The sequence below is a fragment of the Cygnus atratus genome, chromosome 1 (genome assembly GCF_013377495.2).
Source record: "Cygnus atratus isolate AKBS03 ecotype Queensland, Australia chromosome 1, CAtr_DNAZoo_HiC_assembly, whole genome shotgun sequence".
NCBI lineage: Eukaryota > Metazoa > Chordata > Aves > Anseriformes > Anatidae > Cygnus > Cygnus atratus.
The window spans coordinates 179600376-179614611 of NC_066362.1; the positions used below are offsets into that span (position 1 = coordinate 179600376).

Genomic DNA, 14236 nt, shown 5'->3' on the forward strand with positions numbered 1-14236 from the left:
CTGTGCAATTATTGTATGTTTTAGGTTGAAGTCTTGTATGGGTTTGATTAGCAAACATCTAAAGGTTATCTAATTAAGGGATGATCATCAGGTACTCAGCACTGAAGTGTCCTCCTGTCGATAGGGGATGGACTGCCGGGCCTTTGATTCTTTCAGGCCGCAGTTTCTAATTAATTATCTGTATGGGACGGTTGGTTTGGCAATTGAGTTTTCACTGGCCCTAATGGAAACATGAATGATCTGAACATGGCAAAGCACGGTTTGTGTTTGCACTGTTGGCACAGAGAGGAAGAGAGCTCATTAATGTCTCATGCGAAGCTGTTTAAATTAATGGATGTTTTTGTGTCTCATTCTGGAATGTTACTTAATCTAAAACACTTGTTTTCTTCATTTGGCAGAATTCTGGTGTCAATCGGAGAGTCGTTTGGGGTGAGTTTTACAATTTTTGTCTGATCTGGAATGCGTGTAACTTTGGGAGGAATGAGAGAGCCTCCTGACAGCTGTAGAACCGGCCAGTGTTTCTAATTTAATGTAGTAATTCATGTAATTTGTAAGCACAAGGATTACAGGGGGTGTACTATTAACCTTTTTTCAAATATTCAGACTTCTTTCACAATGACTAAAATCAAATGCAAAACATTTTAAAAGCAGAGTTCTTAGGCTGCAGCTTTAGAACTTGTAGTATTGTAGTGGATAATCTGGGAAGTCTGAGTAGTTTCAGGATTTACTGGTAATTCTTTCGCTATTTTTGTGTCATTTCAGACTTCTGAAAAGTTTCAAAAAATAAACCAGATGGTGTGCAACAGTGAGAGGCAGCTAAAACGCAGTGCCGACGTAAGCGATGCTCCTAAGCCACTGAAGAGGCTGCGCTTTGATATAGAAGGGCAAGATGAAGCAGATGGGAGGTAAGAGATTGCTCTTGGACTTCAGGTAAACTGAACCAAACTATGGTCCTCAGGGCCTTCAGAATGCATCCCAACGTCTATTTATAGTTACGGAAGTTCAAAAATTTTAAATGGGAGCTGGAAGCATAATACTTAATAGGACACTTGGTGTCATGATGTCAAAAGCAAGGATTTATTCAGTGCCTATACATTCAGCATCCTGGTATTTCTGCTGAGTGCTAAATCTAAATCATGCTATTGTCCTTAGACAGTGTTGAAATCAAGCATCTCAAGAGTTTATTTTGGAGGAAAAAAATAGTTTATCTTTGTAAAATAAGGCAATAGCACTGAAATTAATTAATACTGATTTATAGTTAGGTTTATCAGGATAAAAATTAAAATATATATATATTTTTTAACTTCTCTTTAATCAAATGCTTTCTGTCTGCAGTAAACACCTACCCCAGGAGTCCAAGTTCCAACAAAAGCTTGCAGAAATGAGTGAGTATTAGTTTTTCAGTAACTTGTCAGCAGTGAGTGCCTTGCATAAAATAGTTTGTGTCAACTCAGATAAAAACATTGTTCAACATCGATAGCATTTCAGTGTTTGCTTTTTTATATTTGCTACACTTAATATTAAAAAATTGAGATGATTAAGTGAAAATCCTCAGAAGGCTCTTTTCAATGGTACTACGCTATTTAATATTATCAAATGCTATTGCATGTGAATAAGTAAAGGAGCATGACTCGGTCTTCCTAAATACTAGAATTTTTGAAGTTGAATTAAATGTTTTCCAGGGCTTTCCCATTTGTTGTAATGACAGATCCTTTACTGAGAGCTTGCAGGTAGAAATCAGGAGTAATTGCAACAGCATTAGTTGACCAGAACACCATTTTAGGTCGTTACAGTATAGTCGAGGAAAATTATATGCACAGGAAAATTGTACGTAATTTTATGTGTTGCTTTTATACTCGAATGCCCGAGACTGCTTTTCTTCTACTGCAGATCAACCTTTCTTTCAATTTTTTTAATGTTTTTCAAAGAAAATTCAAATCTAACTCATGAAAAACAAAGCGGCTCCATTTCCACATCTGAATTTGTATTTTCCGCTCCTGAGAAGGAGCGTTCTTGGATTGACCAGACATTGACCTCTCTGGTAGAATCCAAGCTCTGTAGCTGAGTGGATTTGCCTGTTAAAAATTCTTACCTAGGTGGTATTGCTCATCAGGACAGGGGTGACTGCAGAACCAGGCACCTCTCGTTTATTTTAGGGTAGGGGAAATGCTTCAGTGTTTACCTGTGGCAGAGGTTAAGATGGCGTGCTCTGCTCTGTTCCATGGCCAGCTGTGTTCGTATGTCACTGGGGGGAAAAGGGAATTTGCTACATGGGCTGGCCCTGGGATGTGGGGACTGTGCAACCCATTCTGTCTGTCTGGTGACAAGGCAGAGCCCTACACGGAGCAGTCCATTTGTTCATCTTAAGGATGAAAACAGATAAAAGTGAGGATATAACAGCCATGAGAATGGGTGGGATTCTGTAAGGTGGTGAAATAAATTGAGCAAGAATTGCTGAAATAACATTTTGCATTTATTTTAAAGTGCAGGTTTTGTTACTTAGGCTAGTGTGCTTCTATTCCTTGTGTCATTACCAATTTTTACAATAAATAATCCCATCCAAAATAATTTTGAAGGAAGTAGCTAATTTCATTCTTTCTTTTGTAGCATCCACTCGAACAAGAATGCAGAAGCAGAAACTGAACGATGGAAACGATACCTCAGCCAGTGAAGAAAAGTGAGATTCTTCTCAGGACCAGGGTCTGCGCTGCAGGCCCTCTTAGATTGTTTTTGTTTTACAGCCTTCATTAATTGAGTTGCTTTTTTAGTCGCTTTTTATTCCAAACTGCTAGTTGAAAACATTTGGACTTTTTTATTTTTTAAATATTTTTCATGATACCTTTGCCTTATGATGTAGCATGTATCCGATGTAAGCCACTGAATTTAATTTATATATTTTTTGAGGATTTTAAAAACGGACTTGGAAAATGTCTTAGTTTCCTATTGCGACATTACTGATTTAAGCCAGTTCAGTCTCCTTGGATTGAATTTTTCTGTCTAAAGGCAAAATGTTAGCTAGAATGTTTTGAAGTGCACTAATTTTTGTTACTTAGATTTCATTTTAATATTGGAACTCGAAGCATTATTTGCAAATTTTGAAAATTAGGGGCCAGACACTGCAAAGATTTGACTCTGTATATAATTAGTAGATCAAATTCCCATTAACTTAAGCTGCACAGCAGTCTTGCAGGGTCAGGATCTCACTGCAGAAGTAGAACCAGAAAGCAAAGTGAACTCATTATGTAGCTGTACTACTGAAACCAGTAATCCATACCTCAGATACAGAATGTTTTGCATTTTTCCTGTCCCAGCTCTCACTCCGCTCCTTCAGAGGGCACTGCCCATCTGTCCAGTTTGAATTTTATTGAATGTGAATTTCACAGATTAAATGAGTCCCAGAAACCAAGACTTATTCCCATATGCAAAGTACTTGATATGCTCTTTAATATCTTGGAAAATCTCAATTAAAACAAAAAGCACTACAGACCTACATTGCGCCTGGTACACGTAAGCTGTCAGTGACGTGGAATTGTCTTGGAGTGATTTCAAATTTTCATCTAACTGTAGCCAAACCCAATAAGTTGAAAAACAGGCTCAAAAGCTATTTCCTGCAGCTGAAAGCTGTGTCGAAAGTTGGGTTCCAGGTAAGAGTAGATAGCCTGCTATCTAAAAGTGCAGGGTGTCTCTCGTTGGCCTTGTGGCAGCATCTGCACAAAAGCCAAATTTCATGACCCCAAAAGGTAGAATTTAATAGGCAACTTGTGAACAGTTACAAGTAGCCCAAAAAAAAGTTGCTTTTTAAAATGTATTTGTAAATTACTGATTTGGATACTGGATTTTTTCTCGCAATGCTAAAGGGTTTGCAAAATAGCCAGTTAAGGAAAGCCTGTTTTATTTCCTGGTAGAAATAAGAAGAAATAAGAAATAATACTTTTACATAAGTAAATGAGATCCCACTTTTAAATTAACCATTTTTTAATGAAATGTAGCTTTTGCAGCTACTTAAATTAATACAGTTATAGCAGAAAAGCCTGCTGTTCCTTACACAGTAACAACTTAAAACATCTCTGGGTAGCTTATTGAGAAATTGTATAGCTGAACCTAGAATACTTACAGTAGTACATTTTAAAGATCAGTTCTGGTGTTGATCAGAAGCTAACCCTAGAGCTACTAAAAATGCTGCAAACAGCACCCGGATTTGTCACTGAATTTTAAAATAAAATTGAGCTATTTTTTTAGTCTCAATATGGCTTCAACTTTCTTCCTGAAAGATGTACAGAAGCGTTAAGAGTACCCTATGTTTATTTTTTCACTTTTTGCAGTTTTGCAAACAGAATGTGTGTTGTGTTGGGGTCGCCATCCCTAAGCTCTGTTACAGCAGTTGAAGTTCCTCAGTGCTCCTTTGGTGAGAGCCTCCAGGGGTAACGTTACAGAGCCCAGTACCAAACAGATCTGTTATTTCTTTACTGTGACAATGTATTTTTTGCTCAAACAGACTGAAGGCTTTACATCAAATGTATGATAATATTTTATACAACTAATCAGTTTCTCTCCTTTCAAAACAAATAAAATAGCTTTTCAAAGATGAATAGTTGGTAATTTTATTAGATGAGCAGAAGGCTTTGTATGGCACAGCCCTTGCAGGGGTGCCTGAGACAGTCCTTGGAGAAGTTCCTGTCTGCACTGAGAAGCTTTCGTGTCGCTGCACCACCCTGCTTTTCACCACCGATTCTCTTCTTCTCGGAACTGCTGAAAATAGCCCAGATGTCAAAACGGGAGCGTGAGCTGTCATCGCTTCCTCAGCCAGGTGTCCAGCTGCAGGCACTTCGGCCGTGCATGCTTCCTGTCTTTGCCTTACGAGAGTCTATAGGTGCCGGTGAGTCAGAGCTCTGCTGAGCTTGGGGGGTTATTTACAGAACTGACACGCGTGACATAATGCCGAGAGCACACAAGTGCACTTGCAAACTTGCCAGTCCCTGCCCCCCCTCTAAAAACAACATCTTGTGCAGATACATATGCAGAGAAAGGCATATTGCAACTATCAGCTTCTTATCAGATTTTGAAATCTCACTGTGTTTGAGAGTACAGCTTACAGCAAGGCCTGGATCTACTCAAAATGCCCTATGCTTTTGAACCTGTATTCAGGGAAAAAGATTAAACTCCAGAGCAGAAGAGTTGGATGGAAAACGTGACGTGACAGGCATTTTGTGTGCCTTAATGCTGAGGATCGTACCCCTGATCAGACTCCCCTAATGAGCGTGGAGGAACACGCCAGCGGAGAATAATTAGCCTCCACGTCTCAGAAAGGCCCACTTCTCTCCCCTGATGCTGAGGGGAATTCAGTGGCTTGCCTTGGCCGTGCAGACGTCTCGAGATGGAGGTGCTGACTCCCAGACTTTTGTAGTTTTATACCTTAAGCCTTAATTTCTTTTTGCTGTCCTCTTTCCAAACAGTTTGTTCTTATGTTCTCACTGGAACTTATTCTCTCTTCTCTGCCTTTGACTTGGAGGTGTTGAATAGTGCTCAGATGAGGGCTGAGTGATACTGGTGCAAAGTGCAAGTTGAGATATTTTAAAATGTAATAAATAAGCTGGTCATAAAAGCGGGTACTAACTTACATCTGCTTCAGAAGCAATTCTTGGTGGTCTGAAGCAATTTTTTTAATGATTTAATCACTAGGGCATTAACGTGAAAGGTGGAAACAGACTGCTGCAAATTCTCCAGCCCTCTTGCTTTGCAGCCTCAGTTTTCATTCTGCTTACATACACTTTATCTGGTGGCAGTTATTTTCCTTAAAAACACTAATGGTCTTTTAATTAAATCTCTCTCTGAAATAGTATCTTTATTTCTTCTTTTCCCACGTTACTAACTACATAGCCACCTCAGCTTATAAATCTGAGCAAACATTCGTCTGACTTTCTTCCTCTTTGATGAAAAGAAAGAAAAAAAATCCCACTCACACTCTTTAAATACTATGGCATTTTTATTAATGGTCTGTTAAAACCAGGCAAGTTTATTAAGAAACAAGTAATCAAAACATATTTTTTATGTTCAGGCTGTAAACTTTCTACATCGTTAGGTGGTACCCAGCGAGTCCTGTCTCTATGGAGTAATTAAATGCTTTGTTTTACAAGGAAAGCGCATGGAAATTACTCAGACAACATAAAAACACTTTACAGAGTTACCAGGTATTATAACAAAACTACTAAATGGCATCGCAATTGTAACTCTTTTATTTCAGTAACGTAACTTTGAAGTGATCCTATTCCTGTTCTATCTTTTCTTCCAAATTCCACTTGATTCAGAAATTTGATCCACCCTTTCTGAGAAGTTGAAGATCTCTCTTTATTTCAACCCCAGGCACATTTTATGCTGGACCACATTTTCACATAACAAATACATTTTTTGTTTGTGGTGTCCCCCAAAAAAGAACGAGACCCACCCCTCTATTAAGTACTTAACCTGCAAGATCCACAATGTAAGTTTTTTTGCAGACACTCGTACAATGGTAAAATGCATCCTGAATTTCTTCTAAAGCGTCCCATGATCGGGTTTCAAGCACATTTATGCACAAGCATCCAAATTTAACCACTTAAGCCAGTATGTTTCTTTAAACATTGACCTTTAAGTGCCAAGGAAAGTGCATGCAAATGACGGTTAACAAATAAATAAACGTCTCTAGGAATAAAATACTGTCACATCCAGGTCAAATGATACACATTGCATGAATAAAAGCCAACACAGACATATGAGATCTTTAGAATCACCTTCTTTCAGTCCGGAGATGCTTTCTCTCAAAATTACAGGCTTTGTCAGCTATTCTGAAATTACAGCTAAGCTTTAATGTGTACGGGAGGTGGGAAATGAGCAGGAGAAAAATGAATCGGGGGAAAAAAAACAACACACAAAAACAACCAAAGGCACTATTGGTCCTATTAAGCCAAAAAATGCCTTGCTAAGAAAACATTTTGACTGCAGTAGTTTCTATCTGGGGCTCTCAGGATGTCGAACCACTGCATTGTGAACCTGAGCCTGCACAGGAGAGTGGCGTCTTTAAGTCCAGGGAGTGGGATCCCTGGGGCGCCAGGCTCTTCACTGAGCAGAGAAAGGTTTTGATCAGACGTTGAATAATAAATAAATAAAATGGACATTTCATTTTGCCAGTTTGGGTTCGTTAAGTAAAACAACAGGAGTATTTGGAGAGACTTTCATCGTATGTTTTTTTTTTTTTTTGAACTTATCATTTCATAACTACCCAGGCTGGTCTCGGGCCCAGGGGTGAAGGGGACAAAGGCTTCACCCCCATCCATTCCTGGCTCACCCAAAAGGTTTGGACTTCCCCGGTCTCGGCTCATGTAGCATTGCCTTATATCTGTGTTCTTGATATCATTAATGCTGGGCAAAGATGTTTTAACCAAAACCCGTGAGGTTTGCAGTAAACTTGTGCCCCCATTCTGAATACTGTTTTATCTGCGTGCCTGCATCAAGTGCCTTTCAACGCAGAATTATCAAAACAGATCTTCCCCCCCCCCCCGAGGGAAGTTGTGGTTTTGATGAAACTGCATTATGTACTGAAAAGTTTTGACCAGGTCTGTTTGAATATAAAATAGTGACACAGCTACTGAAGGATGGAGTTAGGCTGCTGGACAAAGCTGTATGATCAGGGGATGGAAAAAAAGCGTGGTAGCAGTAGGTAATTCAGTATCTTTCTAGTGATGGTTTGAAAACAGAAGTGATTTCTTTTCACCAGAGCATTTTTCCAAATTAATTTGCTTCCAGCCCTCTTCCTATGTAAATTTTGCTGCACACCTCACCCAGCCAATCACAGCCGCAGAGCCTGATGTGAAAAGAGGAACTACTCGCTCCTTCTCCTCATCTTCTCTTCAGACTTGCTTCTCCTCTTCCTCCTCCTCAAGGAATATGATTGCTTGAGAAATAATAATCTGACATAATGAAGGACCGCTATTTCCACTTCAGAAATGACGAAATGAAGCTGAGATCAGTTAAGGGAATTAAATGTGGTTCTTGGAAACCACACGTGAGGATGAGGGTAAGTCACCAAAGGATTCTGTGTGAGAGCAAGGGTCTGAGTGAAGGCTGCATGACGTATCCGTGCACAGAGCCTAGACAGTCAGCTTCTTGCCTTCTGCACTTGTAAAATCCCACAAAAGGCCCTTAAAGCCACTTCACGCAGTCTTTCAAGATAAATAATTTCTCAGAGTTAATTTACAGTTGCCTGTTAAAAAAAAAATAGAAGTAACTGCTTCATGAGCTCAGCATCTTCCGTAAAGGGGCAACCCCCCTCTGCGTAACACGAAGCGGGATTTCATCTTCGCTCACTGTAGTCAGTGAGAAATCAAGTACCCACTCCAGGTGAGCCATCCCATCGCCCTTGATGGTCAGTGATATGAGAGGCACGTCCGGAGGGCATCTCCTCTCACCTAAAGTAGCCATGTAATGCACGTGGTGTGGTCCCCCTTAGGGACCAACGGAGAACCTGCGGCAACGTATTTGGACAGGGTGCCCTATTGCCAGAAGGAAAATGGCCTGAGTCTCACTTCCATGATTTAATCATAAGACCGATTTTTTTCGCTTTAAAATTATCTTCTTTCTCCACTTTTCGTAAAATAATCTATCTGGGGACAGGCAGTAAGACAAGAATAAACAAACAAACCTCAAGTGGAACTTCCCTTTCCTGGAGATTTCATTCGGGTTTCTTTTTCTTAGTAACGAGCAACCAGATGTTTTTCAGAGTGCTCAGAAACACTCAGAAAACAGTAATTCGTGTCCAGACCGATACTATTGAATGTTTACTGCCCCACTGGGGTGCCAGGGAACATGCTTGCTGTAATGGAGAGAAAGAGTTTTGTCATTGTCTAGAACAATGGGCGTAACTGCCAGGAACTATATCCTGTGATATCTAGCTGAAGCTCTTCATGGTTTAAGTATTTACACTCCAAATGAACATGTAGCGAGACAAAACCTCCTACCAATCAGAAAGCCTCTCCTTGCAACAAAATTGATAGCACGTATTCAGAAAAACAAGTTTGTATCTTCACTGGATGATAAACCAGGCACAAAGAAGCCCACTACGGCATATCAACTTAGTTTGGTGATAAAAGTACACTATAGAAGTTTTAGCAGCAAACACGTCACTGCCTCATAAAATCCAGATACAGGTTGTTTAAAAAACCGAAAAGCAAATACTCAAAATAGGCGAGATAATGACAGCTTAGTTTGCTTAAGTGGGAAAGGGAAGTTACTGTATTAGATTCTGCTGTCAAATTCTGACTGCTGGCAATGAACTCTCACCATACATCTACGCTGGAAGTCATCTTTCCAAAAGCTGTACGTGAGCAGACTTCGAGACACTTCCTAAGCTGGTGGACACCAAGTCTTTCTTTCCACACCTCTGCACGTTCTGACCACGGGTAAGTTCTCCAAGGGAGAAGTATTTCCAGGAGGGAAGAGGATGTGCTCTTCAGCTTGGTGGTACTCGGGTCTCAATTTCGGAATGCTCCCACTCTGCTTGCTTTGCTAATGAAGTTTTTCAGGAGATCGTGGTCCATTTCTGCAAAGCCTTGCGTTTGTGTAACAACAGTTAAATGATTTATGCAAAATCTGAAGCAAAATTCTTCCAAGTCCTAGGAACAGATTGAGTTCATTTGTAATCTGAACGACCGACAGCAACATTATTATCATTATTTTCCTGTTTCAAATCCATCATGTAATTAGCAGACAATATAGCAGCTTTCTAACATTACCAATCCCTTTTTTTGATCAGCTTCATTAGATCACAAACGATAGGATGAAATTTGTCAATATAAACTATTCAATAAGCCCCCTCTGAAAAAATAAACACAAAAACCAAGAGCACCCACCTAAATTGACTCTAGGACTCCGTCATATTTACTGAGTTCATTAGAAAAGGTTATTAGTAACTGACACCATCAGCTTTCCCCGCATACACCTACTAGAGCATCAGTGACTCTTTCCTTTTCCTCCCTGCACTGAATTCACTGGTGGTCCTGTGAAAACCAACAGATATCCTAGTCTTTCTGCAAATAAAAGCAAAAAAATGATATAACACAGAGAAAGCATATAGAAATTGAGATTCCTAAATAGCTGTTGCTCACTGAACACGAACTGTATGTTAGGATATGAGTGTCTTTTGTGGTCAGCCTAGGAATTTTATGTCCCTCTCCAGGTACTGAGATACCTAGATTGCTGAAATGTTCTGTCTTACCATGGTCCTGCTGTAAAAAGACATTCGGATATTCAGGGCAAGATGGGTACAAGCCATTAAGCCATACAACTGTGATTTCACTCAGCAAATTTTGCCCACTCGAACTGCTCACAACAGTGGCAATCCTCCTCTCCACCTACTGGGTCAGCGGGTTACCTTAGAAGAACTTAGTTGGTTCCTACGTAACAACTTGCTGCTGAAGGAAAATGAATTGCCTTCTGCAGCAAGCACAGCTGGGGCCAGCTGCAAGGCAAAACTAAATTGGTAGTATAATCCATGATCTATAAACTCTTGGAAGTTAAAGCAAAAAGAGCGCTCTTAATCCACGCCAATTTTATTCTATGTAATCTACACAAACTTTGCAGCCTGTACAAAGAAATTTAGCAGAACACTTGTGCATTTCCCTTGGAAACCTTTTCCTTAGACTGAAACTTCACGTCTGTTGCCTTTGCTAAGATATAACTAAAGCTTTGACAGAGGACACAGCAAGAAAAGAGGTGAGAAAGGAAAAAGAAAAAACGTAGAATATAGAAGACCAAAGTCACTGGCAGCTCAGATTTCAGTACACTTCTGGAGTGCTGCTGCCATTATCTGGGTAATCAGATGTTGCTTTACAGTCACTGTGCAAACTTCTACATTAAATACACTGGACGGCAGCTGCCTTTTCTGGTACTGACTGAAAAGATGACCAAGATATCGGAGAATTCTAGTGACTAATTTTGCAATTTCAAGAAACGCTATCTTTCTAACTAATTCTGTTATATCAAAGATGATCAACCTAAAATTTTCCACATTATGCATTAGAAATAAACCTAAAAATAATTTTTAGCAGACGATCTTTGTACTTCCTGAGGATAGAAAAAAATATTATCAAGAATTTTTAATCCTACCAGATGCGTACAATAGCCAAGCAAGTCTTCAGTTAATGTTCTTGCTGATGGCAGATAAGCACAGCACTATAATCTTCCACTTGCAGCGTTCACACTGATGACCAAAAAAGAAAACCACACCCAAAATCAAAAACCCCAAACCCACAGAAAGAACTAATTCTCCCTTTCCAAACTTCCAAGCTACCAGGCCCTTTTTCATAATCCTTCTTTGGACAGTTTGTTACTGAAGTGCCAATACACTGCAGACAGTTCTCAAACCCATGTTTACTATATTAGTGTAAGTCTCCTGACTTACTTCACAGTGCCCTAGACAGAGGCTATCCCATATAAAGAAGTCTTCACAGCACTTCCCTGAAGCAGTTCTCCTATATCCCTTTCTGAGATGTGGATGTAGGGAGGAGGACAACAACCTACTCCTGTACATGCTGCGTGAGGGGCAGGTAAACCAATTCATTGTCTGATGACTGTGTTAAAATATCGCATGTGTTTTAAAACAATACAGTCTATGCAGAATAAAACACTGAATCATAGGAGGAAGAGGAGGATAGCATATATATAGTCATCTACCCAATCTCTTTTATTGTTTTTCTGACATAATCTCTAGTACTTTGTCCAGGCTAGTTTCACTACTCCCTAATACACCTTAATATATTTCTAATTACTCCACCTGACACAGGTCAACTAAAGCTACTTCTATTTTTGAGACGTTCAAAACTGGTGAAAAGTTTCTAGGAAGAGAAATTCCAGAATAAACTTGTAATGAAAATTTCTGCTCTTAGGAGAATCAAATCATTCCGTCTTCCTCTCCTGTCCAGCTTCTCCTGTTACTCGGGGCTTCTACCTCCACAACACACTGAAACTACAATTCCTCTCTTTTTGCCTCAGTTGTTCATGCCTTCCATTACTGATCTTGAGTCTTGATACCTTGGTTAAATCTGACTTCATCTCTCTACCAGCAGCTGTTAATCTCATCATCTACTACTCACTGTAAACTTCCAGCCTCCTCTTTGCAAGTCCTACATGAGTTTATCTCATTAGTATACTGCTGCCATACAGAACAGGTTATTGCAACATTGCTAACTCAGTTTTTGTTTCAGTCCCTTCTTTCTACTTGCTTCCTATGCCCGGAACCATCTCTCAATGCATCTTATTTTAAGCATCTGCATCTCACAACCAGGTAAAAGCAAAAGGTAAACGTATAATTAAAAAATAATATTACCAACTATATAATTTGGCTCTTGTAAAAGGTCAGTTTCTCTGTTTGGCTATCTTAGTTTTATTCTTACACAACAAAATCAACCTTGAACAGAAAGATCAGGACTTCTCCATGGCCAACTAAACTGCTCAGTTATGACAATGGCTTTACATGGATTTCTTGACTAACAAAACCCACCACATCATCATTCCCACAGTCAGCATAGCATTAAGACGTCGAGAAAAGCAAAACATCTTTCAAAATATTTGTCTGTTTACAAATAAAGTGCTCGCAGTACTGCTGATGACAGGTTGAGTGCCAGTGAAACATTCCAGAGCCAAGGGCAGACCAGAGGACAGGATACGAAAAGAGGAGTAACAATGGGCAATTTGTTGCATGACAGCACAATCCACTGTAAGCAACATGGTAAAAAATGGATTTTTGATATAAGCACAAGCATAAACAGGGAAGGACTTCACAGGTAAATTCTCTGACTGTTTGTACAGGGTGGTGCCAGAATGACTGTACCAGCTACAGGCAAAACGAGCAGGTGGAGAACGCAAAGGCGGAGAAGTAAATGACAGTGAAAAATGTGCTCGCCGTGCTGTGCTACACGACCAGGCAGCAAGCAGATTAAGGATCCTGACTCACAGGTGCAAGCCAACAGGTCAGGAAGGTATCGCTAGTAGCTGCAGTTTTTATAGGTTAAATATGACAAAACATGTCTGGGAAGTCAGAAAGGGTAATTGCAAGTAATTGTGACTCACGTTAAATGCAGTTAGGTTTATATTAAAACAGTTTCATTTCTGAGAAAGGAACTGTTTACCTGAAGAGAAGTTCTCCTTACCTGAGCTTCATATTTGACAGCGGCAGAAAGAAGAGCAATCGCATTCTCTTCACAAATGCCTTGTTTGATTGTTTGCTGGCAAAGCTTTTTCAATCTGTTTTCTCGATAGAGTGTTGCCAAATCTAGCAGTCCTGTGAAAAGTCATACATTTTTAGCTATCCTGGTGCAAAAAATATACATTTCTATTCAAACTAATCAATTACTCTATAGTTTTAAGCTCAATTAATCAGACTTATTCTATTTTTCCCCCTGGTGATCATGTGCCTTTTTAAAGATCTTTGAATGACATATCAAAAAGGGACACTTTGCTAATTTGAAAGTCTTGTGTCTTCTTGTCTACTGTATTACACCTCATTCGAGGTATCAATTAGTGACTTACACACTCTTAATTCATGCAGGGAACAGCTCTTTTTCATTTGTGATAGAAGTGCTGCAGCTACTCAAACAGTAAGGTTTTACAATGGCATTAGTGCCTTTGTAAGAACGAAACAGTTTTTCAGGTTAGAAGCAATGAGTTTACAACAGTAACCTGGAGTTCCATTTATGGCCAATACCTATTGCATCTTCAGGAGGGAGCCTAATACTGTCTGTATACAGGTATTCCAGGAAGGCTCGGTAAACAGGGTAAGAAAATTCACTCATTTCTATAATTTCATCATCACTGTTCAGTACGGAACGAAAATGTTCACACCTACAAAACAAGAACAACAACTGTTACTGTAAAGAGTTAAGCATGAAAGATGAACTGCAGTAAGATGTTGGTAAAAAAAACAACCAAACAAAAAAAAAGCAGACCAAATGCACAACCATAAACTCTAGCTACATGATATCTTGGTTTGAATATGTTAATTTCTTTACAGCTTTCTACGTAATTCAGAATTTTCTTTTATTTGTTGTTATTATTATTTTATAGCAGGCTCCCTTTCTACTTATAATATCTTTAAGGACGGTCCATGTGTTTTTGAGGTCCTTTTCTTAAAGAAGTTATACATGAACTATTAATTCGATTACCTGGCTTGCAACAGATAAAGTTTAAATTGTTAGACACTTCTCACATT

General features: G+C 39.4%; 2 protein-coding genes across 7 annotated transcripts in view; one reads left to right on the plus strand and one right to left on the minus strand.

The window, feature by feature from the left end:
* RB1 (RB transcriptional corepressor 1) overlaps window positions 1–5868 on the plus strand; it is an 84627-nt gene extending 78759 nt beyond the window's left edge. For 2 of the 4 annotated variants that reach the window (XM_050708400.1, XM_050708401.1), the window contains 4 exons: window positions 399–429; window positions 763–905; window positions 1336–1385; window positions 2608–5868. In XM_050708400.1, the coding sequence (XP_050564357.1) occupies window positions 399–429; window positions 763–905; window positions 1336–1385; window positions 2608–2681 (298 nt within the window). In that variant the 3' untranslated portion in view covers window positions 2682–5868. The remainder of the gene's footprint in view (window positions 1–398; window positions 430–762; window positions 906–1335; window positions 1386–2607) is intronic. The other 2 variants (XM_035553446.2, XM_050708402.1) reach the window with 2 other exon arrangements.
* Window positions 5869–7233: 1365 nt separating this feature from the next.
* Window positions 7234–14236, minus strand: part of LOC118251391 (RCC1 and BTB domain-containing protein 2) — a 33938-nt gene continuing 26935 nt past the window's right edge. For 2 of the 3 annotated variants that reach the window (XM_035553448.2, XM_050708403.1), the window contains 3 exons: window positions 13733–13869; window positions 13179–13309; window positions 9496–9644 (listed from right to left, as the gene is read on the minus strand). In XM_035553448.2, the coding sequence (XP_035409341.1) occupies window positions 9504–9644; window positions 13179–13309; window positions 13733–13869 (409 nt within the window). In that variant the 3' untranslated portion in view covers window positions 9496–9503. Of the gene's footprint in view, window positions 9645–13178; window positions 13310–13732; window positions 13870–14236 lie in introns of all 3 variants that reach the window. The other variant, XM_035553447.2, reaches the window with a different exon arrangement.